Raw genomic sequence first — 27,625 nt, forward strand, 5'->3', positions numbered from 1 at the left:
TAAAATAAATTAAAAATAAATAAATAAATAAATAAAATTTCATAAATTATAATGAAACTTTGTTCTAGATCACCTCAAAAATTCAAATTTTTATAAAATGTTATTTTCTACTTGCATTAATGTTACTTAAAGTCTTGCTAATAATAGAGACTGTAGCCATATAATTTGTCTCTGATGTTGAGTACAGAGGGCCCATCTGGCCATACAGGGTGCCTCTTGATATCAGTTCATGGTTTAGATAGAACACTTAGACTGTTTTTATATATAGTCATAAGACATAAACATTGTTTTTAGTGTCCTATAAAGAAATAAGTGACTCATTCTCTTATAAAACTACAATATTAAAGAAAGTTACCTAGTAAACCCTTATATACCCAATATCTTTTACGGTGTTTATACTATTTCAACGAATAGCTGATTATCAGAGACTGACATGATAGATATCTGCTATGAGAATTCTGCAAGCTTTGAGTGCATAGTGCCTAAAACAAAGTAGTTTTTGTTCTCTCATTTTACCACCTGAGAAAGTTAATGAGGAAGTAATTTGGTAAAGTTTAGCATTAGGAACATTCTCAGGAGATAAAAAGCTTTGTATCTTATAATTATTATTCAAGACATGTCCAGAATACTCACATTTCTGTGTCCCTATATATATATTATATCTAACTCAATTATTCTTAATACATCATTCCAGTATTTTTTAATGTTTATTCAGCTTCAGTGCTCATGAAAGCCTTTTGTTTTTCCATGAAAGGTTACAGAAGAATTAGAAAAGGTAAAACAAGAAATGGAAGAAAAAGGCAGTAGTATGACCGATGGTGGTAAGTACTCACTTATTTATTTTTTTTATTTTATAAATATATTTTTCACATTATTCTTCATTTTGTACATTCTTTCATTTCAGTTGTAATCCCTGTGGATTTCCCACCACTACTTCACCCATGTGCCATCACTATAGTCCCGTGTGCTCTTCCCACCCTGTTTTGATCTTGTTCCCCTCTTGTCCCCCATAGTGTCTCTGGCTCATAGTTATTAGATGATGTTCCTTTTTACTTTATTGCAATTACTAAATGTATATGTGTGTGTGTGTGTGTGTGTGTGTGTGTGTGTATATATATATATGTTCTGATCCCTTACACTCCTGCTATGAGTGAAACTATCTGATATTTTATTTTTCTTTCTGGTTTATTTCACTGAGCATGATCTTTTCCAGTTCCATCTAGGTTGCTGCAAATGGCATGAGTTTATCTTTTTTGATTGCTGAGTAATATTCCATTGTGTGTATATACCACATCTTATTTTAAGAACAAAGTGAACTAAAATATCTTCTCAACAAATCTACCTAGCAAAATAGTAAAAATAAGTAGACATTTTTCTGTTTTAAAATAAGCTTGTTTGAGGGGAAGTACATTGTGTAAAAATCAATCTGCTGTTTTCCCTGTCAGCTGAGAAGAATTATAATAATTTACTGTCACTTAGTGTTTTTTATTTAATTCAAGTGGCATTAATTCAGAGATAGAATGAGAAATATTTAAATATACTTCTTATACCAATTTAAAAAACATGACAGTGTGTTCTATTTTTATAAAATGAGCTTCATTTTTCCATTTTGTGTACCAGAGAGCACTAAGTGCTCCCAAATGGCAAAAAAACAGTGATGTGATGACCTTTGTGTTTTTTTATCTTCCCAGGAGACTTGACTGGGTGGGGGGTCAAATAGAGATATAATAATCCTTCAGTAATCACTCTCCATCGAGGGCTAGTTACTTTGACATGACTGCCTCAGGCTTTCCTATGCCCTAGAAAGATTTTCTAGAGTTCTAAATAGTAGTGTATACTGAGAGATCTTTCAAAATGGAACATATAGGAATTTTGCAATATGTTTGAATCAGCCCATTATCTGTACCTCAAAGGTATTCTTACCTGCCTTTTCATCCATTGTATCGACATTTTCCACAGGCCAATATACCAGCCTATAAAAATCATATTGAAGACATCCCTAAACATCCCTTTAGCAACTTTTCCCTAGAAAAGAAAGGACATTCAGCCTTAGTAGATCAAATGCTGAATCTTTTCCATCTTAAAATTCTCAGGTGTTTAAAATGCCACAGCAAAACTGTGTGAATGTCAGTAAGTTGTTGGCTGTGTTTTTAACCCTATTTTTTGGCTTAAGACAAAGTGAGGGAAATGTCATACAATTCTATAATACATTGATACTCCAAATGAACATTTTTATTCCATACTATTTTCATCCTACAGCTCCTTTAGTAAAGATTAAACAGAGTTTAACAAAACTGAAGCAAGAAACTGTTCAGATGGACATTAGAATCGGTGTTGTGGAACATACATTACTACAATCAAAGCTGAAAGAGAAGTCCAACATGACTAGGGACATGCATGCAACAATTATTCCAGAATCTTCAATAGGCTCTTATTAAAACATGCTGTTTTTCATGCTTATGATTATTTGTGTTTTTATATCAAATTATATTTCATTTAAACTATTGAAACACTACTATGCCTCACAAAGTTATGCGCAATGGTTATTTTTTACATATATACAGCCACATATTGTATAATGGTGATTATTGATCATTAAAGCTTTTAAATTGAAGATGTTTAATAAAGTAATTCAAAATTCTCACTTTCATAAAAGCTTCTACTCATCATTATATGTTAAAACTCTTACCTAGCAGTTCATTTTTCTTGTGTAAGCCAGTGTTTGTAAGCCATGCTTTCCATAGCTTTGTGGTTGCCTAAAATTGCATTTTTGAAAAAAATTAAGAAAAAACTTATGTGTCCTAATTAACACTAGACATCTATTTGTCATGAGTATTTCATGACTAAAATGATTTTATAGGGTATACACCTCTTCTGACCTCAGGCCACTTAATAAATAAATAAATAGTCATGTTTGACTCTGCTCCCAGAGTGATAACAGGTATGTACATGTCTCAGTTCTATTTTTCCTGTGGTGTTAGCTTTACTAAGAAAATATTGTTGTAGAAGGAACAATGGCAAGTTATGTGAAAGTTATGTTATGTATCATTATCAGTAATGATAATGATATCCTTCTGAGCATCTTTGTAAAGGGGATTTCTAAATTGGTAAAATGAGTATGATTAGAGTGCCCAGAGTTAAAGCCAGGGGGAACTGGTGGGGGGAAAACAAACTATCAGATAACCCACATTTACTTTTTTAAAAAAATAATAGTTTATTTTTACATCATTTTGTGCCTTTTTCCATCTCAGTTGTAATCCCCGTGGGCTTTCCATCACCAGATCACCCATATGCCATCACCATAGTCCAGTGCATTTCCCCTCCTTCCCCCTTTTTTGATCCCATTCCACCCCATAAAATGTCTTTTGTATATAGTTGTTCATTATTATTATTTTTCCCCCTGGGCCTTAATTTCCTGCTATGAGTGAAACCATCTGGTATTTTTCTTTTTCTTTCTGGCTTGTTTCACTAAGCATGATCCTTTCCAGCTCCATCCACGTTGCTGCAAAAGGCATGTGTTTATCTTTTTTGATTGCTGAGTAATAGTCCTTTGTGTACATGTACCACATCTTTTTAACCCAGTCATCTACTTTTGGGCATTTGGATTGATTCAATGTTTTTCCTATTGTAAATAAAGCAGCCATAAGCATGGGGGTGCAGGTGTCTTTTTGAATCAGTTTTTTTGTGTCTTTTGGGTAGATACCTAGGAATGGGATTGCAAGGTCATATGGAAGCTCCATTTTTTGCAGTTTAAGAAACCTCCAAACAGTTTTCCATAGTGATTGTACTAATTTGCATTCCCACCAGCAGTGCAGGAGAGTTCCTTTTTCTCCACATCCTCACCAACATTTGTTGTTGCTAGTTGTTTTAAGATTTGCCTTTCTCATTGGTGTGAGTAGCATCTTTAATTTTTTTTCATATGCTTGTTGGCCATCTGCATTTCCTTTTTGGAGAAGTGTCTTTTTAGCTCTTCTGCCCATTTTTGTTGGGATTGTTTATTTTTGTTGAGTTTCATCAGTTCTTTGTATATCTTTGTGATCAATCCTTTATCGCTAGTTTTGTGTGAGAAAATTTTTTCCCAATCAGTGGGATGTCTGTTTGTTTTTTGTAATGTCTCTTTTGCTGTATAGAAGCTCTTTAACTTGATGTTTCCACATTTACTTTTTAAAAAGAAAAAAACAAAACACTAGTGTTAACTTATGATAAGAATGCTGTATGTATAGGACAACAAAAATAATATATTTTTCTCAATTGTATACTATTTTTCCCAATTTTTCTCAGTGTTCACTTTCTAGACATTTCCTCCCACACAAATACACACACACATCTGCACAAATGCATCTTTTTCTTTCCATAAAGCTGTCTCTAATTAAGGATTAAGTTTAGATAAAAGAAAATCAGTTTGTACAAATGTTACTCAAGAGGGTGGCAATCAGTACATAAAAAATAAGCTGGTGGTTGTTTAATTTGTAAAAAAGAGGATTAAAAAATCCACCATAGAATATTAGGTAGCTTGAAGATGTATAAAAATTTTTACTTCCTTTATGATCACTGGGAGATGCCTAGAAAAAGAGCAAAACCTAACCTTTGGTCCCACTAGCTAATGCTGATTCTCCTAGAATTTATTTGCATAGTTTTGTCAAAACTGAGCACATTTTGGATAAATTTAATCAATGCAGAGAACCCTTCTCAATAAATCAGAATGCTGCATAAAGAGTACTTTCATGCAGAAGCCAAGTGCACTTTTATTTCATGTACTCTTGCAACAAATAGTGCGAAAAGCCTAATTTTCCTTCTCTGAATTACTACAGTTTACTCAGATTAGGCTTGGTGCCCTCTCCCCTGTTTTCATGAACACTGAATAATATGGACCTTACCCTACCATATTATAACCATTTTTTACCCTCTCTCTTTAATAGATGGAACTGTTTTGAGTTTAGGGAGAAAATCTTTTGGATTTCCATATTCCTAGCCAGGATGCTAACACACAGTGAGTTGGTAAGTGAAGGGGTGGATGACTGACATCATGCTGTCCCAGAATATCTTGTGACTCCAGTTCTATAGCATGGCAAATTTAATGACAACAAACCTGTGTGGGTTTTGACAGTTTCAAAATCATATTTATAAATGATGGATATTTTCCCTGTGGTAATTGCTTGGCATACCACATTGGTTTGGAATTGGAAGCATCGGTAATGAGCTCGTGATTTTTTCACACATGTAGGTTAATAGAAATATTTATAAATGTAGAGATACATGCACCTATAGCATGTATACTTACTATTTCTATCCTCAAAGAGGATGTAGGAGAGAGATGACCCAATAACAATGAGAATATCTACTACTCAGAACTTGGTTTCTAAATTTTCTTAAATGAAAAGCAATTTTTTAGAAAAATGATCAATTCCTAAACTGGGACAGGAAAGACATGTGATGAACCTTGAATTTCTTATTCCACCAGAAAATAAAAAAAGTGCTCAAAGAATTACGGGACACAGTGTTAAGTTTCTCACCTGCCAAACTGGTGAGCATCAAAATAAATAATTACAGTAATGAATTATATAATCCATTGAGTTACTCAAGAAACCATGAGTTCATACAGACAGAGTAACAACTAATGTAAAAGGAATACGACATTTAAAAATCAATATCTGGTCGGGGCCTCTGTAGTGGTACAAGGGGTTAAAGCACAGCACTATAAAGCTGTCAGCAGCCACTGCAGCACAAGTTCAATCCCTGGCCAGGGAGCTGAGCCACATGGATCAGCAGACCTTTCCTGTCTCACTCGCTGCTCCCCTCAGCATTGTACTTCGTTCATTCTGCCTGTTCCCACTCTGTCTCTGATGAATCCTCTCACCACCTGTACCCCAGTTCTTATAAGCATAAATAAATACATCTTTAAAAAAAATCAATATCTGGCCACTACGATTTTAGTGACTATTTGGGGAAGGATTCATCAATGGATGATAAATCCAGTAGGTGAAAGTTTTGTGAAAAACTGCATATCTGCATAGTTCCAAAGAACATAAGATAATTCACAAAGAGAAGAAAAGTTAGGTTTGCAATAGAGAAACATGACAGTTACCACTAATCAAAAGTTAACGTTGTTGATAGACATCCTGTATTTCCTGAAAAGGACACACACTTAAATGGTTCCTGGGGAAAATGCATAACCTGAATGTAATCATGAGGAAAATTAGACACATCAGTGGAGGGGCAGTATGCAAAATGGACTATATTCTTCTGAAGTGATGCAATCATGAAAAAGAAGAAAGGCTGAGGAAGAGTTCCAAATTAAAGGAGCTTACAAGATTTAAATGTAGTAAGTGACTAAATTGGATCAAGGGCAAGGAAAAAATAATTTGTTATAAATTTATTATGGTGACAACAGGTTAAATTTGAATAAGGTTATAAATTGGATAATAGTATTAAATCAGTGTTATTTGATATTTTTGATAGTTGTACTATCCTTGCTTTTAGCAAGTTCTTGGAGGTGAAGGAGTATCACATCTGCAAGGCCTTCCCAAATGATAAAGGGAAAAAATGTATGTGTGGAGCATATATTCACACATACAGCGAGAAAAGGAGAAAAATAAAAGTGATCATTAACATTTCAGGAATCTAGAAATCCTTGTAATTTTTATTTCTTAGTTTTTCTATAAATCTGAAATCATTTCAACATATAAGGTATAAAAATGATGTCTCTAGAAGTAATGTATTTTAATAGAAGCAAGCTTTCCTCTGAATCAAATACATAATCAACTTTTTGAAATAACATGACCTCCCCCTATAACATTGCATGGCCCATTGAGTGCACTTAAATACATAATTTTACATTCATGTGTTGACTGAGTAGGAACAATTTTTTGACAACTCTCAAAAAGTTTTTTTCTTCTTCTGCCCTCTATTTAGGTCAGCATTCCCATGAGCTTCACAAAAAAACAAAAGTTTCCATACCCAGGAAATTTTTGAAATGCTAAACAAGTTTCATTTTCTTCAGGGTTTTCCATCTACATTGTAAATCTGCAAACAGCAAATGTAGTTTCATTATTTTTTTTTCTAATATGTAATCACAGACTCATTTCACTGAAGAACATTCTTTGAGAATGCAGATTTAGGTAAATGAGTGTATGAAAATAAGTATACAAATTTGAGATTATTTTGCAACCTTTTATCAGGACCAGTGAGGAGACACATGCCATCTGACTCATAAGCCTCCTGCATGGATGTTTAGTGAGTAAGCCATGCTCTTTCAATGTCGGCAGACTTGAGGATTTGAGAAACTTTGTAGAGAATCTTTCCTCTTAAAATTCTTCAATGCCAACCAAAAGTTTTTTTTTTTTTTTAAACAGTCTTTATAACAGTGCTATTATAGTAGGCAGAATGCACTGCCCTATTTGTGGTCAAATAGCAGCCATGGTCATAGTTTTACCTGTTTATGGGTTAAATGTGCCTAGTAGCCAACTTATAAATTCTAACTTTATATTTTAAAATGAGGCATAGCATGATAAAGGGCAAAAACAATTGGGATACACTAGCTTGTAATTTTTTTTTTTTGACAAGCCTTTTCAGAACTTAAAATACAGAAGAGTAGAGAGCAAGAACCATGCTTAAGCATTTGATTTCCATAATTGTGTTTTTTTGATACAGACATGCAAAGTTCAGATCTGTGATTCAGTGACTCAACACCAGCGTCCCCTGTTCTTTGTCCTCATGCTGCTAAGTGCTCAAGGGACACTTACCGGTGTCCATCACCTGCTCCTTCTCTCCCCTACTTGAGAAGTTATTGGATAGACTTTAAGCTCTTCTATCACCCTTTCTCTATGGCCCTTCGCTAACACCTACTTAGCACTTTTTTACCTTCCAGAGTCTTCTCTAAACTAGCAATCTCAAAGTGCCTACCTCTGGTTGGGCATCAAAATCAAACAGTTAACTTTTAAAACAATTACCCGATTTTCCCAGCTCTCATCCCACTCAGTTCTTACTTAAGATGTCTTGGGTAGACCTGGGACTCAAGTTTAAGAAGCTTCACAGTGACTTTTATGCAGTTAATTTCTGAGAATCTTTGGGAATTAGCACTCTAGAAATTTTTCCTGGCTGTACATAATCAGACAGAATATCTTAGCATTCTTTGAAGTCTTTGAAGAGGATCTCAACTAATATTTCTTAATATGTAGCCTGTGGAATATTTTAATGCTAACACCTGGGGTGATATTTAATAATTATCTCAGGTGATTTATCACGCGTCAGAGTTTGAGATACAGTAATTTAAAAAGAAAATCACTTTAAAAGCAGAAAACCAAAGCACCAAAATGGTGAAGCTGCCTGTCTACCTATTTACAAACTAAGGTTACAAACTGCAGTTTCTCAACTGGCTCTCAGCACAGCTCGAAGCAGTCCTGTGCAAAGTTCATGTTCACAGCTACTATAACCCATTCTTTCCCACCCATATCCCAAAGCAAGATGATAGCCCCATGTTTCCACTCATCCCAAGGACTATTTTTCTTCCTATATAAAGGCTGAATTGCCTAAATAGAATAATTCATGACAAGTCAGACCCTTGATTCTAACCCCAAGTCTGCTGGTGACTTTCTGAATAATTTTTATTAATGTAATTTTTTGCATTACTTATCTTCAGTGTTATTTTTTTTTCTTTGCAAAGTTAAGGGGGTACTAGGACTAGGATATTGCAAATGCTTCTAACCCCCAAATTACCTTATTTTAAATCTTTAACACTCTCTCCTTCACTGCTTACAGTAACTTGCAATGGTACAGAAGCTCCTCAGAGCTGATTGTTAAGATATTCAAAAATGTTGAGAGCAGTTGTTAAACTGTTGGTAGCTTAAAACCATCCCATAATGGGAGTATTTACACCATGGAAATCAGAAAACACTGACAATTAAGGCTTTAAAAAACAAAAAGAAAACGAAACAGAGAGCTGGTTTACCAGCACACCACTGACAATAAGTATTATAATGGTCCACAGACCAGAACCAACTGCAGTAAATATATAACAGAATGTCCTACCATATTTTAAGGTAGGTTATTACAGTACTAATTGAATTAGACCAGATTTGCAAATTGTTCTAAAAAATCATTAAGTCTCCATAAAGCCACTCAGTGTGTCAAATGTGTATCCCCTGCACCATTTTATTGGTTTTACTTTACTGCCTTTCTAACTAAATCCAGTTCTTTTTACTGCTACTCAAATCAATAGGCTAATGCAGCCCAAACATCTTCCTATATCATATATTCAAAGATCATGCTCATACAACTGAGAAAATGTGGAATGCACAACTAGTTCAATTATTTGACTATAAAAAAACAACTAATTCAGTTCACTGCACCATTGATCCATTTAATTGTATAGCAGCTTCCTATTGATAACAGGAAATGTCCGGACCCACCCATGCTGAAACTGGCCAGCTCACCAGAACCATAAATTTTAACCAGGATTCTATATAACACACAGGGACTAAAAATCATAGCTAGAACTTTTTAGATTTTTCATTTCACTGACCTATTTCTTTTGTACATGATCCAATTTCTCTTCTGCTTCCTGAACTTCATTAGTCATTAAATAAATGTTAGTCTATATTTATGTTCATGACTAGGTATTTTGTTTCAGGTAGAGATTGTTGTAAAATTCAAAGTTTTATGTGTTCACTGGGCTCTTGTAAACCTCTCAGCCCCACATGAGATTTACAGAAGCTTCTGGAAATCCAGAAATAGCACCTTAAAGTCATATTTCTGACCTTTTGGGTGAGGAGTCACTATTTAGTATATCTGTGAAGTACAAGTACAGTGAAATAATTTGAACACAGTATTAGGTACTGTGTATTCAGTACTTATTCAAATGTGAATAAGACATGATCCCTTTCTCCAAGAGCTCACAGTCTGCTAGGACATAAACCTGCCTGTAATTTAAATGTTATAATGGTAAGTTTCATAATAGAGAAGTAATTTGTCTAAATTATAAACTTGATGAAGAAGTAATTCTAACTTGGAGGAAATAGAAGAATTCATAAAGTTCATCCTTGAATGAATAACATTCTAGCAACAAAGAAAATGGGAAAGAGTAAGTCATAGGGTGTGACAAGACATTAAGGAGTCAGGTACTAGAGAGTAAGTATTAGTTTAGGTATGCTGAATGCCAGGTAAGGAGTCAAACAGGCATAATATAGTAAAATACAATAGAACTGAGTGCAATGGAACACGGTTGATGAGCCATGAGAAGGAATGACATTTCAACCAGGTACTCTAGAATTTTGCAAAATGGGAAAGGGGAGAATCTTTTCCCAGAAAGAGGGATTAGCATAAGCAGAGTTACAAAGATACTGACCAGGTCACACTATCTGCCAAGCACTGACTAATAAGCATTTTATCTATATTGTCACACATTTTGCATCTAAGCAGGGGAGGTATTAGTTCCATTATTGATATGAAACTGAGTTCCACAGGTGAAGTACTTGTACTTCACAGATATACTAAATAGTGACGCCTAAACCAAAAGGTCAGAAATATGACTTTAAGGTGCTATTTCTGGATTTCCAGAAGCGTCTGTGAATCTCATGCGGGACTGAAAGGTTTACAAGAGCCCAGAGAAGCTAAGAAACATGAATAGACCCAATAGTGGACTCAGGATTTGAATCCATTGCTAAATGGCTTCTGAGGACCATGCAGGTTTCTGATGTTCTGGAGATTATGGATACTGCAGAGGCAAATGACCCAGGATCCCTACCCACTTCCTAATTCCCACCAGCCTGAGACCCTGGAAAGAGGAGAATTTTGCAAAATGGGAAAGGGGAGAATCCCATTTTGCAATGTGAGCATCTATCAGTCAAGTTGTTTCATGATATTTTTAAGTTACCTTTATTTGGGCATCTGTTAATTTATGAGAAACTTAATGTATTAACTAATTGCAACAGCTTGAGGAAAAATTGTGACCAAAGTCACTCAGAGGCAAAGCCAAAATATATTGCCACACTCAAAGGGAAGAGGGGGATGGAGAAGGGGAGGAAGGAAAATACCAATCATGACTTTCCAGAGGTATAAGGGGAGAAACAGGATGTCATGGACCTCTCCTACACTGTGGACATAAAGAAGGAACCACACTGAGAGTCAAGAGGAAAGCCATATTTGATTTGAACCTTGTAGAATCTGAAGCAAGTTGAAAAATCCCATTTGAACATGCTCAAATAGACAGCTGCAAATATGTCAGTTTATTTGAGCTATAAATTTTATAAGTTATATACTTTATACTGAGAGATGGAGGACAAACCCAAACCTAAAATGAAATCTGAGAAAGTAGACCAAGCTTCCAGTTCCTTGCATCATTTTGTCCACTGTGGAATCAGGAAGTAACAGTTTTGGAGTTTCAGTCTGGGGGCTGAGAGCCAGGGACCAGAGCAGACTCAGTAAGAAACCAAATACTAAATTCAGAAATTACAGGTCTTGGAGAATGAAAGTAAGATCTCCTCTTTCCAGGGTCTCAGGCTGGTGGGAATTAGGAAGTGGGTAGGTATCCTGGGTCATTTGCCCCTGCAGTATCCATAATCTCCAGAACATCAGAAACCTGCATGGTCCTCAGAAGCCATTTAGCAGCAAATGCTCCCCTTTTTCAGCCCCATGTACCATTTCCAGAAGATACTGATGGTCAGAAACATCCTCTTTAGTCAGATTTCTACTCTCTTGGTTTAGGCAGACATTATTGGGCCCTAATTTGGTCAGTACTAAATTTACTGGCTTTTGGAAGGGCCTAGAGTAACTCTGGCCTAACACACAGTTGGCAGTTCGGTCCTGCCCATTTCTGTATAGGTGGCTAGCTGATTAGGAAAAGAACCAAGGGTTGGAAGTGTTTACCCTTGAGGAATGGTCAGAGAAGTAAACTAAGAGCAATTAGAATAAACTTTCAGGAAAAACTCCGCCACTACAAAATGATGGTTATGATGCTTCCCCCTGGGGAGGTGGTGTATCAAGTGGGGAAATGCATGTGAGTGAACCCTTTGGGTGCTCTATTTGTTTTCCTTCTTACCATCCCTGGCATGATTGCCCACCCTGCTTCTTTCTGGTGTTATCACCTTAGCTTATTATTCTCTTGATCTCATCATCAGAACAGTTGTAGGTGCGATCAAATTAGGTGTGGCTGAGTTAAAAGAGAAAAGAAGCCAGCCTCTGGTTTCCAAATTAGTTTTCACAGTGTGTTGAAAAGGTGTTCTTTGGCTATACCCTTTTATGGGTGAGAAAATAGAAATAATCAGCTGAACACAAGTAACATCCCCAAATTCATACTTGTAGTTTGTGTTCTGGCAGCCACTTTCTTGCCTGTCACATAGCATTAGGAAAACCCCAGGTTGTGGAAAGAAGCAAGACAGTGAATCCATTGGTAGTGCCCATCATTCCAATTCTGGAGTAAACCGATTGCTCCCAATCACCTTTCAAGAGGCTTGTTGCTTAGCTGTTTTATTTCAACTCTGCCATTTTATAAGTGCAAAGATGGTTATTGTCCTGTACTTTTTTCCCCTTATTAGAAATAACTGGTGTTTATGATCTTGGGGATCACCATTAGTTCCACTTTATAGATGCATCATTCCTACAATAGGGCTCGTATGTTTATTTTATAAATTTACTTGGTTTCCACAGCATAGTTCCTTTACTCACATATTAACTCCCTTGTGATCTGGGATCCATGACCTGTGAAAAATCAAAATGGGGATTCTAAAACAGTTGTGGCCTTTCTCAACTGCCATACCCAGAAGGCTCTTACCTTGAAGATTGGACTGAATTCTGGGAGAGAATGATACCATCACCACAGCACAAGGCTCTAATCATGGATTCTCCTGCCTGGTATTCTCACTGCTTGTCTCCACAGCAGTGGGTTCAGGAACCCCAGGTGGATGAGACCAGTTTGTCTCACATAATGACCTGTGAATGTGTGTAAACTCACATGTATGCCCATAACAACATACAGAAATGAGCATTTCACATAAAAATTCAGATTGCAGAACTTGACTGAAAATCAGAAAATAACTAGCACACAAAGCCAGCATTCCCACCTGAGACAAACATCAAGCAGACTGATGGTCTCCATGGTACCTCATTCCTCACCACTCCCAACTGTATTCTTGAAACAAGGCTGTCAGTGGCAGTTCTGAATACTAAATATGATGGCAGTCGATTATAAGAATTACCTTGCCTGCTCCATTCTTCTACATTTCCTGCTTTGCCAAGTAGGCATTTAAGTAGACAAGAGTAAATTCTTGGAGCTTGCTAGATTCTAACTACCAGCATCCCCAGGCTCATTTAGTCATCCACTTTCTGAAAAAAAGAAGTAATTGACAGGTTTTTGTCCTCTCATTGAGTCCCTAGAGCTCTTGAAATAAAATCTATCCCAGACTTGTAAGGCCATGCTAAGGTCATAGGACTGTTCTCATGGTGAGAAGTCATGTTGGCAGGCCTCTGAGTTTGGCATCGAGTTCATTTGCTATTTCCTGGCTCTTCCAGGAAACAAGAAACCAACTCATCTAATAGGCCACATCAACCAACTGCAAGTAAGATGTTTTGTTACTGCTATCAGTGAAGAATTGCTATGCTTATGTTTTATATCGATAGATGCATACTTTACATATACCCTAATTATACATTTTGATATATCACATTAAAATTTTGACATGTTATTGGTTTAAACTTGAAGAAGTATGCTATATAGACAATAATATTGATCTTTCATAGGGCTTATTCTCCGGAACAAGCTTGAAAATCTATTTTCACTCAACTTTCCCATTTATCCATGGAAATGCATGGAACAGAAATCATTGCCCTGATTTAATAAAAAGGAAACCGAGGCTCCTGTGAAGTAAACTGCTCAGAGGTTTTTAGGTGTTTGGAATGGATTCAGAGAAAAGCTGAACTCCCATTCAACAACCCAGGACACGCTGTGAAATGATGCCTCCCTCAGAATCCAGTGAACATTTAAAGCATATCAGCTGGTTGAATAAACTGCCCACCGTCCATGGCAATTAGTGCATAGGAAGATAAAAGATGATTAAAAATGTACACATATGCGTCCCTCCCTTGTGGCGCAGCGGGTTAAAGCACAGCACTGAGAAGCTAACACCACTTCCGACTGAGTTCGATTCCCGCCTGCCCCGGAGGTGACCACATGGCGTGGCAGACCTCTCCTGACCCACCCACTGCTCCCCTCAGCAGTGTACCTCTTAGATCTGCCTGTTCTGCTCCCCACTCTGTCTCTGGTGAATCCTCTCGCCACCCCTGAGTCTCTGACATGTACCCCAGTTCTGTATGTACAAATAAATATTTTTTTAAAAAGTACACATATGCAATATACTGTAAGTTCTTAGGAATCGTGTTGGAGCTAGAGGCTGAGAGCTGTTGTCTAGGTGCTGTATAATGACAAATAATCATGGTTGGAATGTGCACCTTTCTCTCACTAATTCTATAACCCAAATTTTATCAAGAACCTCAGGCTTATAAAGCACCCAGTTTTGAAGCTTATCTAATTACTATTCACCACCACACCCATCAAGGGTGTGGGACTTGTGTCATTATCTTCACATTTCAGGTGGAATACAGCGGTTAAAGAAGCACAGCCATGTGTGTCTGGGGTAAGGATTGAAAGACAGTTTTTCAGCAGCAGCATTCGTATCCCAGTCAGTTTTGCTCTCCCCTGTAGGAAATAACACTGAGATAAACCAAGGAGGATGTTGTCATTTCAGCCTGCTCTCCCCAGCGTCACAGTCTGACCAAAATAAGATCAAAGCCCTAAAGCTAAGATGAAAATGAAAGGCTGAGATGAAGCTAGATTTGGCAAAGAAGTCATTATGTATTGGCCAGTGTGTTCAGATGTCCTTAGAAAAATATTGCAAACACAGATATATACTATTATACAAGGACAGTTAGAACCTGTATCTCACAGTGACAGCAGTCAGCTTACATAGCCACAGTGGTCACCCAAGAGCTGGGGTTTTAGATCTGATGTCACCATGATCTTTCAGCCTGATCTTGAGCCTCCTGTGTCAGTTTCACTGCTTCCAAAATGTCTCACCTGCCACTCATGTGCTTGCACACGAGTATGTGTGTGTGTGTGTGTGTGTGTGTGTTTAAATCAGGCCACCGACACTTGGCATTGCAATCCCAGTGACCACTGAGAAGAACATCAGAAATGTCATACCAGACAGATCAATGAGCCATCTGAGCAAGAATTCTAACATCATTATCTGATATTTTTGGAGAAGAATATGACTTCTTAAAAACTGATGTTGCATTTCTGGGAGTTTATTCTGTAAACACAGAGGCACATAACATTATTTATTGCAATGATTTTTGCAATAGCAAAAATCCAGGAGCAAAGTAAATGGCCATTAGCAAGAGATTGATTGAATGATTGATGGTACGTTCATATACATTTAGAGTACGTTAACTCTAAAAAAAGCAAAAAACAGGATGATGAAAATCTTTATGTGCCAATAAAGAATTGAAGATGTATTGTCAAATAAATAAAGCAAGATACATCCAAGTTAGTGTGCACAGGATACTACCATTCCTTTTCAAATGGTGGGGGTGAATATATTTGATTATTTAATCTATATTTAATCTATATTTATTGAACATCCCAGGAACTTTACTAGGTGCTGAGGTTATGGTTATGAACAAAGCAGACCAACCCCCCCACACACACACCTTTAAGAAGTTATTCCTACTTGCCTGTATATGCACTTTAAAAAATATTTGAGGCCCTCCCTGGTGGCGCAGCGGGCTAAAGCACAGCACTAAGAAGCTAAAGCCACTTCCGCATGAGTTAGATCCCCCACCTGTCCCAGAGGTGACCCACAGGGTGCAGCAGACCTCTCCTGACCTGCCCGCTGCTCCCCTCAGCAGTGTACTTCCTTGATCAGCTAGTTCTGTTCCCCACTCTGTCTCTGGTGAAACCTCTCACCACCCCTGCACCTCTTACCTATACCCCAGTTCTGTATGCATCAATAAATAAATCTTTAAAAAATATATTTGAAAAAGCACAAAATAAGCCTTCAATAGTGATTATGGAAACAGAGACTCCACGAATATAAAGAGATGCAAGAGAACTCATTTTCACACTATTACCTTTACTTATTTTCTTAAATATTTAAGTCAAATGAAACACAAAGGAAAAAACAAACTGGGAAATCTTGAAAGCCTTTTTTTTTTATTAATATGATAGGGATTTGCACTGACTGATTTATCCAAACTTCAACCTATTTACCTACTTAGCTTGATCATCCCGTGTATTTACTTGTAGAATTTAAAAAAAGATTAGCATTCTTTTTGTTTATCCTATAGACATTTCTTTCTTAGCTGCAAACCACCACTTTAATCTTAATATTCTGAGATTAAATGAATATTAAATGTTCATATTTATTTTTATCACCCTCACACCACCCATTAATCTATAAACTTAATGAAATCATCCTATTATCTTTGCCTTTTCTCACCATACAGTTCTAATTCCTGCTCATAAATGTTAGTTACGCAAACCAGCTTCTCCACTTGCAGTTGCATTGATTAGGGGGTTGCATTTCTTCCCTCTCTGGGACCCCCCACAGCAGCCTCTCCATGATGACCGTTCCCCTTTTAATTTGATTCATGAACTTCTGGAATACAGAAATTACCTCTGAAAAAATTCTAACAGCAAATTCATTTATCCTGCCGCCCATTCTACCTCTAGTTCCAGTTTTAGCCTGTCTCATATTCTGTATGGTCTCGTCCACTGTGGCCCAGCCACTGCCCAGCTCCTAGTGGCACCGACATGCTTCCTGCCCTCTTCTCTCACCCATGCCGCTAGTCACTGTACTAAAAGATGTGTTTCCACTCTAGCCACCCTCAGCCCTTCTGCAGTGTTTGAAATGATATAAAACCATTTATACCTGTCACAGGTCACTGGCTTTTATCATTAAAATGGTCCTTGACTGTTAGTTGACTCCAACATCTTGGCTTCTCCCAGTGCTACCTGAATTGGTCCCGTGAGTCCTCTCATCCCACTCTGGGGAGAGCCATGCACCTGCTGTTACTGTCAGCCTCTGTCGTCCTCTCCTGCGACCCCTTTCTAAGCTCACTAAGTGCTGAGTTTGCAGGGATTGGGGGAGGGGTTCCCTGGGGGGAGGAGGTATAGAGCTTTCTATTTTAAATTCAGTCAGTCCCTAGCAAACTAGGACCAACTGGCAATAAGACCTTTATCATTTCACCCTCCCACCCCCAAAGGACAAAGGCAGTGTATCCTCACTGGAGGAATTCCCTCAGACAGCTCACACCTGCACCTGCCTCCCAGAGAGCCAGGCATGTCTGAGATTCTGTGTATGTCTGCGAAGCCCTTTGCCAAGGACTGAAAGTCAAGGCACTGCAGTGTCTTGGCCCCTGATGGGACAATGTTGGGTTAGGGCTTACACTGGCCCCAGACCTCCGTGCAGGATGCAGCCAAACTTACCCTCCATGGGTCTTTTCTAGCCATATCCTTGCTGGGTTTTCTTCCATTTCTTGTGCCACTTGTACTGTTTTCAGAGAACACGTGCTAATAAATTATTTCTTTATCACCTAGATTGCTTCTAGGGAATCAGAATGTTTTGGTTATCTATTGACATGTAGTAAACCACTCCAAAATGTAGTGGTTGGTAAGTCCCGTTTTATTATTTCTCAGAATCTGGTGGGCGGCTCCACTGCCTCCTGTGATGACAGCTGGGGCCACAGCCAGCTGGGGACTCCACTGGCTGAATGACCAAGCTGCCCATGGAAGCACACTCACACGCCGAGGACACTTGGCAGTCTGTGTGTCCTGCTTGGGTTCCCTTGTGTGGTTATAGCCAGAAGTAGCTGGGGCTGGCTCTCTGAATGGTCGGCCTGGCAGCTGGTCTCCATTCCTTTTTCATGTTGTTTTGAGACATCTCCTCTTGTATTTGTTTCCTAGGGATGCTGCAACAAAATAACACATACTAGTGACCTGGACAACAAATAGGTGTCCTTTCATAGTTCTGGAGGCGAAAAGTCCAAAATAAGGGGATCAACTTTTGATGTTTGTTGGCTTGTAGCTGCATCACTGCCACCTCTGCCTAGGTCATTACTTGGCCTGTCCTTATGTGTCTCTGTGTTTTCACATGCTGTCCTTACAAGGATACTAACCATTGGATTTAGGTTCCATCTACTCTAGTATGATTTCATTTGAACTTAATTACATAAGCAAGAAGCCTATTTCCAAACACAACCTCATTTACAGGTTCTGGTGGGCATGCAATCTGCACACATGGCCTCTGGTTGCAGTAGCTGGATTCAGAAAGGGAGCACAAGGTTCAGAAACACAAACGCAGACTTATCACGTACTCACAATGTACGTACACTGCCTGCTGAGGTTATGGTGGGGTAACAACACAGGCAAGGGGCCTGCTGGTACACAACTTCAGTGATGGTAGAGAGGATATCATTGCCCATTTTTCTTGCCTAGAATTCTTTGAGTTAACATGCGTGGTAGTTTGGGATGGATAATGCACTACATCTGACACCTGGACTCAAGTCTGCTTTGGGTTCCAGTCAGAACAAATGATAATGTAGCCTCTCTCTTGGCTCAATCATCTCATATCCCTGGGCTCCATTTCCTCATCTACATAATGAAGGCTTTTCTGAGGGTCTTCCAACTGAGATCTTCACCAGTTTATAGAACAGCTTTCCTCTACTCGAATAACTTTCTTACTTTCATTTCTTTTACAACGGCTAAAAATAGTAGCTAATGCTCTCAGGGTGAGTAAGGGAGGGATGAGTACATACAGAAGGGAAAAATCAATGAAGTTCCTGGACAGGTGAAAACTACCTTATCAGCACTACTCCATATTCTTTCTCTTAGTGTTGAGACTTTCCTCAATTATTAATACATATCTGCTCAGTTTGTTTTTTCCATCTCAACTGACCCATTTGGCAGGAGTGAAAGGCTGCAAATTGGGATCTGGGCTAATGTCATCTGACTTTTTCCCTTTGCTATCTTGAGCATGCACCTGTTACAGAGAATACCGGGTGTTACGCAACAGATGTTCCGGAGATTCACAAAGAAAAACAGGTAATGGCTCCTCTGTGTTTCTCAGTGTAAAACAGGAAGATATCCATTAACATACTTTAATGGGAGGAATGAGAGGGTCAGTCCAGGTGATGGCACACGTGTGTCTTATTTCAAGAACATCAGTAAGGCAGAAAATACGGGAATTTGTTGAGTATGTGTTAACACTGGTATGAATAAAAGGGATCTCCTAGTCAATGTCTTTTCAAAGTAGAATACAGGGACCAAATGCATCAAACTTACTTGAGCTGCATATTAAAGTGCTGATTTATGGACCAATCTCCACTGTTCAGAGTTAAAGTCCTGGCACTTAATCATGTTCCCAAAACACACTTAAAATAGTAAATCCTACTAGCATCACATCCTTTCATGCAGCTCCCTCTCCACCCTTCTTTTTTCTAAACAGTGGATTTTAAGTCGAAGCTTCACCAATTCCCTTCCTGCTAAGGACCAGAAATTGATTCAAACTCCTGTATCACCACCACCACCACGTTCTCACCTCCATCTACCACCAGACCTATTCCCTGCTCATGCCAAAACTTTAAGAACACAAAATCCAAGGGTAAAGCGCTATCAATGAAAAGATCAAAGTGTTGGCTACAGGAGGGAAGGAGGGGAGAGTAATGAGTCTCGGGACCTGCCCAGTATCTGCCTAGTACCACTCAAAGAAAGGTTGTGTCCTTCACTGATGGAGGGAACATTCCAATTGGGTTTGGATGGAGAAGTAACTGTGTTAGTTTTGGATATCTGTAGTTTAAAGCGTTTTGGGACATTCAAATGTAGACCTTGAGGAGACAACTGAAATTTGGCAGTCATCAAAACTTCCATGGCAAGCACTCACATGTGGCTGAGAGTCTATAAAACAATAATAACAACACAGAGCAGTGGTTGAATGCAGGAGTCGCAGGGTCAACAGCCAGGATTAAGTTGCAGCCATGATCTGTACTTTCCTAATGTGGAATCATGAAGAAATTACACTCTTAAGTCAATTTTCCTACCTACAAAATAGAGAACATGATGTTTCCTACCTTATAATTCTTTGAGGGCACTTAAAGCTTAATATGTTCCTCAGAACCTAGCAACTATTCTATTCATGTCTCAATAAATGTTACCTCTCCTTCCAGAAAACCTATGGAACCAGTGGGTAGGACCCAGGGATAACCCTTGAGGAATTCCGATGCTTAATGCATAACTGAGTAAGTTATAAGAAATAACCAAACGATGGTCGGAATCTGTGCTCCCCAAATCTCCCCCCCCCCCCGCCAGAGAAACTAGGTCAGCAGACACATCTGGAGCCTGCTGGAATGGGTAATCCCTTTTAGAGAAGCCAGAATGGGCACCAAGTATCCTTAAGGAGCCAAGGGCCATCAAAGTCAAAGGCCTGGCCCAAGGAATAAAGAGAGGTAGAAGGTAGGAGCCAGTAAGGCAGAGTCTAGGAACAAGCTGGAAATGGACTAGCAGCAGTCAGAAGCCTGCAAGTCAGAGGCTGGAAATGACAGCCAATACATGGGATGCCCAAGTGTCCTCATAAAGGTCAGTGAACTAGACAGGAAAAGCCATAACTTTCATAACATTCTTAAATGGACAGAGGCCTGCTGCTCCTGGAAATATTTTTATATGTTCTATATATATACAATGAAATAATAGACTTTGGTAGCCCTTCTAGTTCAAGAATTTAAGAGTGTCCCATGTTACATAAGTCTAGGCAAAACACAGTTGGAAACTTTGCTACTTATATGCTTATTAATATGTCACTTTAAAAATACATTTTCTGTGGCATTCTCAGTGAGTGGTATTGTCTTGGATTATAATATATCTGACAGGAAGTATTTACTTTGTCCAAAATCCAGTTGACAGTCACATTCAATCTGTTCTAAAAATGTTCAATGATATGACAATAATGATGGTGGTAATCGTGATGTCATCAGTGTCATTATCAGTGCTGTCCAATGACAATAGGGGCTGGTCAGATGTGATGTCCATACTATGAAAAAACTATAGCAGAAAAAAAAAACTTAATTACAAGCAAATTTGAACTGAGACCAAATATACAGCAATGGAATTTGCATTATGAAATAAGGTATTGATGCCCCCAGATGTCTATTCTCATTATTATGATAGCTTCTGTTTCTCCCATTAGATCAATGACTTACTGAAGAAAGCAAAAAGTGAATTTGTCTCAGTAAGTGAAAATCATTTCACTTAGCATTTTTTTTTGATCTGGCACCAATTCTAAAATAGTCACAGGTTGAATATCAAATGATCTCTAGTTGAGGCTATTCTCAGTCAAAGACAAACATGCAATGCTTGTTCAAAGGAAGAGACATTATTACTTGAATTTAACAGAGATCTTGGGAAATATTTAACTAGATTAAATTTACCTTTAATTTTGTTTTTCCCTGAGTAGAAATGTTGTTCAGAAAGGTCTTCAGGCCAGCATTGTCAATTTATTTATTGATGGTACCCTTCCCACTGTGCCTACAGAATTGTAGTTCCTGGAACCATTTTTAATGTGGCTTTCCAATGTTTCCAATGAGAACAGTTCTGCAGACAGAAAGTACAAAGTACCATTGCTCTGTATACACACACACAGGCATGTCTACCCCTGACACTGTTCTCTCCCCACCCTCCCTCTCTTCAGCAATCATTGATTTCTTTTGGAATTTGGGAGCAGGGTAAAATCTCATCCATGCCTCACATTACAATTCCATGATTCAAGAATTCAGCAAAGGGGCCAGTAAATGGAGGATCAAAGCACAGTATCAGCTTTACCAGCAGTAAGATTGGGTTCAATAACACTGCACCACCCAAGCACGCTATCAACTTTATGCAATGGACCAGAGAACACAGCACACTTTATTGAACTGCACAGGAAAGAGAAGCCTGGACCTACTACTTCTCTGTTCCGTGTCAACATCAAAGGACACACTGGACCATTGCTCATTAGTTAGCTACAAGCAAGGAAGCAACAAGAAACTTAGCTGGGCAAGCCAGTGACTCTGGGAGACTAAGACAAAAAGAACAAAGATCCAGTGACACTTAACTTTCCCAGCAAAGACATGCAGAAATAGGAGTCTTGCTTTCCCTAATCACCAATCAGGAAAACTGTCTGCCTCTCAAGAAAAGAACTGGAAAAGGGGAGAAAAGGCAGGGTGATTGCTCCTTTCCCAAGGACGATTTTAGCCATTCTAGATGCATGTGGGCAAATTATTTTCCTTGTTTCTTTAATGCAAACAACATGCAAAATTTCCTCCTTTGCATATCAAGCACTGGTTATAGATGACCCAGAAATCCAAGGATGGAAAGGGCTTTATTGAGGTAAATTATTCATGTTCACCATTTTGGTGATTATTAACCCTGTTTTTCAACTGGTAGCAAAGGATTTCTAGAGATCAGCTAATTCCGTCTTTCTGATGAAGTTGATACGGTTTGTTGTAAATGTGTTTTGCTTCACAGACAATAGTGCTGTGATGGAATGGTTAGTCCATGAGTCTGTGAATAAATGAATAAATCACACACCTGTTAAATTGTGTGCTGCACATAATGAAGAAGTTGTGATGTGCTTTTTTAAAGAAAAAATGTTGCTTCTCTCCATTTGCTGCTCCTAAACAATTTCTAGTCAGAATGTCTTGAATATTTCCCCTTTTAGTGAAGCTCAGAGTACTTCATGGTGTTCGTACATATGAATCCTAACTCTATTTATTCTTCCCATCAATTCTCAGGGTTGCAAATATAAACAGTGTGACTTAGCATATGAACAAATTAAAATATATCAACATTCTGATCTTGTTCTGCCTCACATTGTAAGTCAAACAGGAGAAATAGGAGTGATAGAGTTGGAATTGGTACCCTGGGCACCTGGGCACAGTTACCCTGGCAGGTAACTATGGGGCTGTAAAGTGCACAGGTTTCTGGAGAAGCCCAACTAAGCTCTGGGGCCTCAGACACCAATTCAAGAACACCTACTATGGATGAGTATTTCACCCCAGAACATGACTACCATGCCCACTGGCCCTGCCCATGTAGAGGAAGAATTGTTGCATTTTAAAAATTGTGACTATGGATAGATAACTTCTGAGTCCTTGTAGTTTGTTCTGTGAAGACTCCTCTTCCAGAGTAAGAGTGATTCCATTGCATAAGAGCACATTACAACTTAGTCTAAAACTCTGTGGCATTAATTTTGTCCTATTTCTTCCCACGATCAGCAGAGAGGAATATGGACATTGGAGTCAGACAAGTGAGCTGTAAATTCATGCACTACATCCTAAAACTTAACTAAATATCTTTATTCATTCAAAAATAAAGCATAATTATAGAATAGGACTGGTAGCAAAATCAAGAGAAAGAAAGAAGAGGGGGCAAAGGAGAGAGAAGAGAGGAGAAGGAAAAAAGAAAAAGAATTGAAAATGAGTGTCACATCACATCTATATGTGACTTTGCCACAGTCCCCTGATAAACTATATGTTACAAACAGTCACTATATAACCTACCATTACTCCTCATTAAGAACTGAAGAAGACACTCACAGGATCACAGGAAAGGTGAACAGAGTAATTACTCTCTTCATAAACTTTACCTTCCTCCTTGAATTCATCCAGATGAGTCATCCTGGCCTGCTTTGCTGGTGTTCTCTTATTCACTTTTTCCAAGTGCATTTTAATTTAAGAAGTGTGCCTACTAGTGTGTTGCTGAGGAGGAACTTCATATTCTTAAGTAATTAGGTCAAAATACTGTTAAGTACTTGAAATATCATTGAAATGCCTCTCTTCATTTTTGTTTTCTAGAGACTGCTTTCTACCTCCCTCCCTCCCTCCCTCCCTCCCTCCCCTCTTTTTCTCCTCCCCCCCCACCCCAATCTGAGTAATCTCTGTCAAACTATCAAGATAAAATGATTCTACTTTAGGTTTTTCTTTCTTTCTTTGCTCCTATTGGTGAAAGTAGTTTCCACTTTGGTTTCAACCCCAACAACGATTCCCTCGCCCAGTAAAACATGAATGCCATGACACTTTTGGTATAATTTCTTTGTGTTAGAGGCTAGAGCAGATCAAGGCTAGACTTCTAAACCAATTACATCCAATGCTGAATGGGTTTCTAAATCACTTAATGGAATATCAAAATCTTTACTGTTAACTTCAAGTGGTAACTTCAGAGGTTTGTTAGCGGGGTCTCCTCACCTTATAAAATAACTAAGTAGGGACATTAAGGAAAGCCATCTGACTGCCAAAGAGCTACGCCCCACCCCCACCTCATCATTTTCTTACAGCTCCTTAAATCTCAGCATTGTTCACTCATTCTTCAACCCACAAGTATTTCTTGAAGGTCTTCAAGTATTCAATCACAGAAATAAGTGGTATGTGTGTATGAATAAGTACAAGGAGTGTACATACCCAGAGCTCACAGAGGGAACAAGTAAACAAGTGATCACAATACTCATTGCTACCTGTTATGACAGGTAAAGTGCACTTTGCTAGTAGCATTCCTGGGAACCTCTGTTCTGTGGGGTAGAGGGAGTCAAGAGATGCCTTCTGGAGAAAGTGGAATACTTATTGCATCATTCTTTTGAACTAAGGCATAGACTTGCCCTGGTTAAATGCCAACTATTTACTTGGAAGAATAAAATTTTTTAGATTATAAAAACTGTGGTTACTAGTACAGAGTAATTTCTATGAATTGAAACTCAGAGGAAATAAATATTAGAATGGTTAAAATTTAGTTGGCAGGGAAAAGGAAAATTAAACTCAGGTCACTATTCAAAGAGCAGAGAGCTGATTCTCTAGGGTATTTTTTGTGTATGGATCTGCAGCGTGCCTGGGAAGGAGGACAGGGTTTAGATTCCAGACATGGAGACTAGGTACAGTTTACAGCAATAATATCCCCTACATTCCAGTTTTGCCTAAAGTCTGGAGCTAGTCCTTACAAGTCCCACTCATCAAGGAAAATGTCTCTACTTGGCTTCTAGATTGCGAAAGTGAAGTGTGAGAGGAAAAATATCTTTATGAGCATTGACAATATGTCTAGGCGGTTGTTCACCAAGACAAGTTGGCTAGAAAAATCCAGTTTGTTTCCTAGAGGCTAACTCAGTGAGCTCTCCTTCTGCGTAAATTGTTTATATTTATGAAATTCTAAAACACAAAATAAAAAGTGATCATTCATTATTTGATTATCTTATATAACATGTGCAGGCATGGGTACTTCCTCATTCCTATGTACTAAAGAAGTCCTGGAAAATGAGTCATCTGTTGAATATCTAGAAAAATTTTCAACTAAAAATCATTACAACATAATTTATCCAGGTACTCCAGGATGTAATATCAATTAAAAAAACCCCAATCCTAATCTCAACCTAAGTCATTTTATCATCCAATTCAAAACATTTGTCAAGTGATTGGAAGGGTGGATTAATGGAAGAGTGCATTAGAGCAATTATGCAAGTGTTTCCTTGCATAATTGAAGAAGAGTATTCACAAGTTATCAGCAACTACGAATTTTGTCTCTACTCTTTCTGCTAAGAGAGATGGGAACTCTGAACCACAATACCCACCTCTCCTTTTGATGGTGTGTGTTTGTGTGTATGTACGTGTGTGTGTGTTTTCACACACATTTATTTTTAGAATAAAGAAGGTTTAAACTTAGAATCCCCATCTTTGCTCTGTGACAAAGATCTGGTGTCCCAACAAGGAAGTGTGGTAATGTGGCATCCTTCATGGCAGTAATAATCATAATCACTTCACAGTTTCCATTTTCATTTTTTTTTTTTAAAGATTTATTTGTGCATACAGAACTGGGGTACAGGCCAGAGGCTCAGGGGCAGTGAGAGGCTTCACCAGAGACAGAGTGGGAAACAGAACAGGCAGATCAACGAAGTACACTGCTGAGGGGAGCAGCGGGCGGGTCAGGAGAGGTCTGCCACACCATGTGGTCACCTCCGGGGCAAGCGGGAATCGAACTCATGCGGAAGCGGCTTTAGATTCTCAGTGCTGTGCTTTAACCCGCTGCGCCACCGGGGAGGGCCCTCCATTTTCATTTTAACCCGTAAACAAATGTGGAGAAAGTAGGTCTGTTACAGATGCTTTTCTGCATCATGACGTTCCGCCTATAGATATTCACAGCTAAAAACAAAACTCTTATAAGAGGACACTACACAGGATCAACTGATGATGTTAGAATGCGCTGCTTCTTTTGACTCCAACTCTACACATTTTATCAACAGTGAAATCTTCTGTATTTGTGTTTACTTTACATACTTTTTTGAAGCATTTTTAACCACATCAGGTCCAATGAGTCCAAGAACAGTGAGAGTGTTAAAAGCCCTTGTCAAGATATGTAATTACCATGGAGACAATTTTTTTTTAATTTAAAGTGTGAGAAAAGGAATGATTCATGTGAATATAGAATAAATTATTCAGAAGTAGACGTGATTCTGAAGGACCAAGAACAAATCACACAAAACACAAAAAATTGTGCCTGTGCCAATGGACAGCATTGACAAGAAAGTGTAAGGACACAGTAGAACACTTTCTAAATACACAGCTGGACACTGGGTTGGCAACCACCTCATGTTACCTGCAGGGAGGGCTAGCCACTGGAGAATTAAGGGTTAACTGGTAAGGCCTTGCTCCTGAAACTTTGCTCTCAAACCAAAGAGCAACTCCTCCCATTCTGGCTTATTGCATACATGATGGGGGAAGTGATGAGGACAGAGACTGTGACTGCGGAGGGACAGACCAGGGTACTAGGAAGTCCCAGTGGAAAGCACTTAACTGTTGCCACAGACTTCCAGTAGACTCAAACAAGGATGATTTGAGGGGCAAGATAATATTCATTCATCTAGAAAACACATACTCAATGCTTTGTATATGCCAAGCACTATTCTTTCAATTAGGAACACAGGGGCATAGGACATAATGAGTGAGGACACCAGATTAGATGAAAGCTTTGGGAAATTTTCATGCTGTTATTTCTGGAAATGCCTTTGTGATAAGGTGAGTCACTTTGGACTTTCCAGCAGTTAGATTCACTTAAAACTTGATTATAAGTAGAAGAGTTTCCTTATTAATATTACTAGTCTGCTGATGAGAAAAGACGACTTTGGAGAAGTTAAGAAACTTGCTCCAAGTAGTCAGAAGTGAAATGGAAATTCCAGTTCAGTTGTTGACTTTAATCCAGTCTTCTTATTCTACCACATCATGAGTTTTTGATTTTTTTTAAAATATGATCCAACATTCTATGTTATGGATGAACCAAAACCTGATCCCCCAAATTTCCTTCCTTGAACTCATAAACAAATAGCATGTAATGATTTATACCTTCTTTTTTAAGTATGATGGAAGCTAATTTCCAGTAATCTAAAATAGATTAACACATCATTGGAGTTTACCAAGACCTAAATTCTATATTCTCAGAAGATTGAATAGCACCAAAAGGTTTTCAACCTTGGCATCTGACCTATTTAAAGAATGAAGATAGTTTGGAACATTTATAATTTTTAGTGAATGTTGTGTATTTTGAATTTTGTTATTATGAGTGGGTTGGAGATTT

General features: G+C 38.3%; 1 protein-coding gene across 1 annotated transcript in view; it reads left to right on the plus strand.

The window, feature by feature from the left end:
• The window catches only part of IFT57 (intraflagellar transport 57), a 56,269-nt gene extending 53,619 nt beyond the window's left edge, over positions 1–2,650 (plus strand). Inside the window, exons 10-11 of the mRNA XM_004675231.2 lie at positions 755–821; positions 2,260–2,650. Of these exons, the coding sequence (XP_004675288.1) occupies positions 755–821; positions 2,260–2,438 (246 nt within the window). The 3' untranslated portion in view covers positions 2,439–2,650. The remainder of the gene's footprint in view (positions 1–754; positions 822–2,259) is intronic.
• Positions 2,651–27,625: the final 24,975 nt, after the last annotated feature.

This window comes from Condylura cristata, unplaced genomic scaffold, assembly GCF_000260355.1.
Source record: "Condylura cristata isolate star-nosed mole 26May11 unplaced genomic scaffold, ConCri1.0 scaffold00003, whole genome shotgun sequence".
NCBI classification, from domain to species: Eukaryota; Metazoa; Chordata; class Mammalia; order Eulipotyphla; family Talpidae; genus Condylura; species Condylura cristata.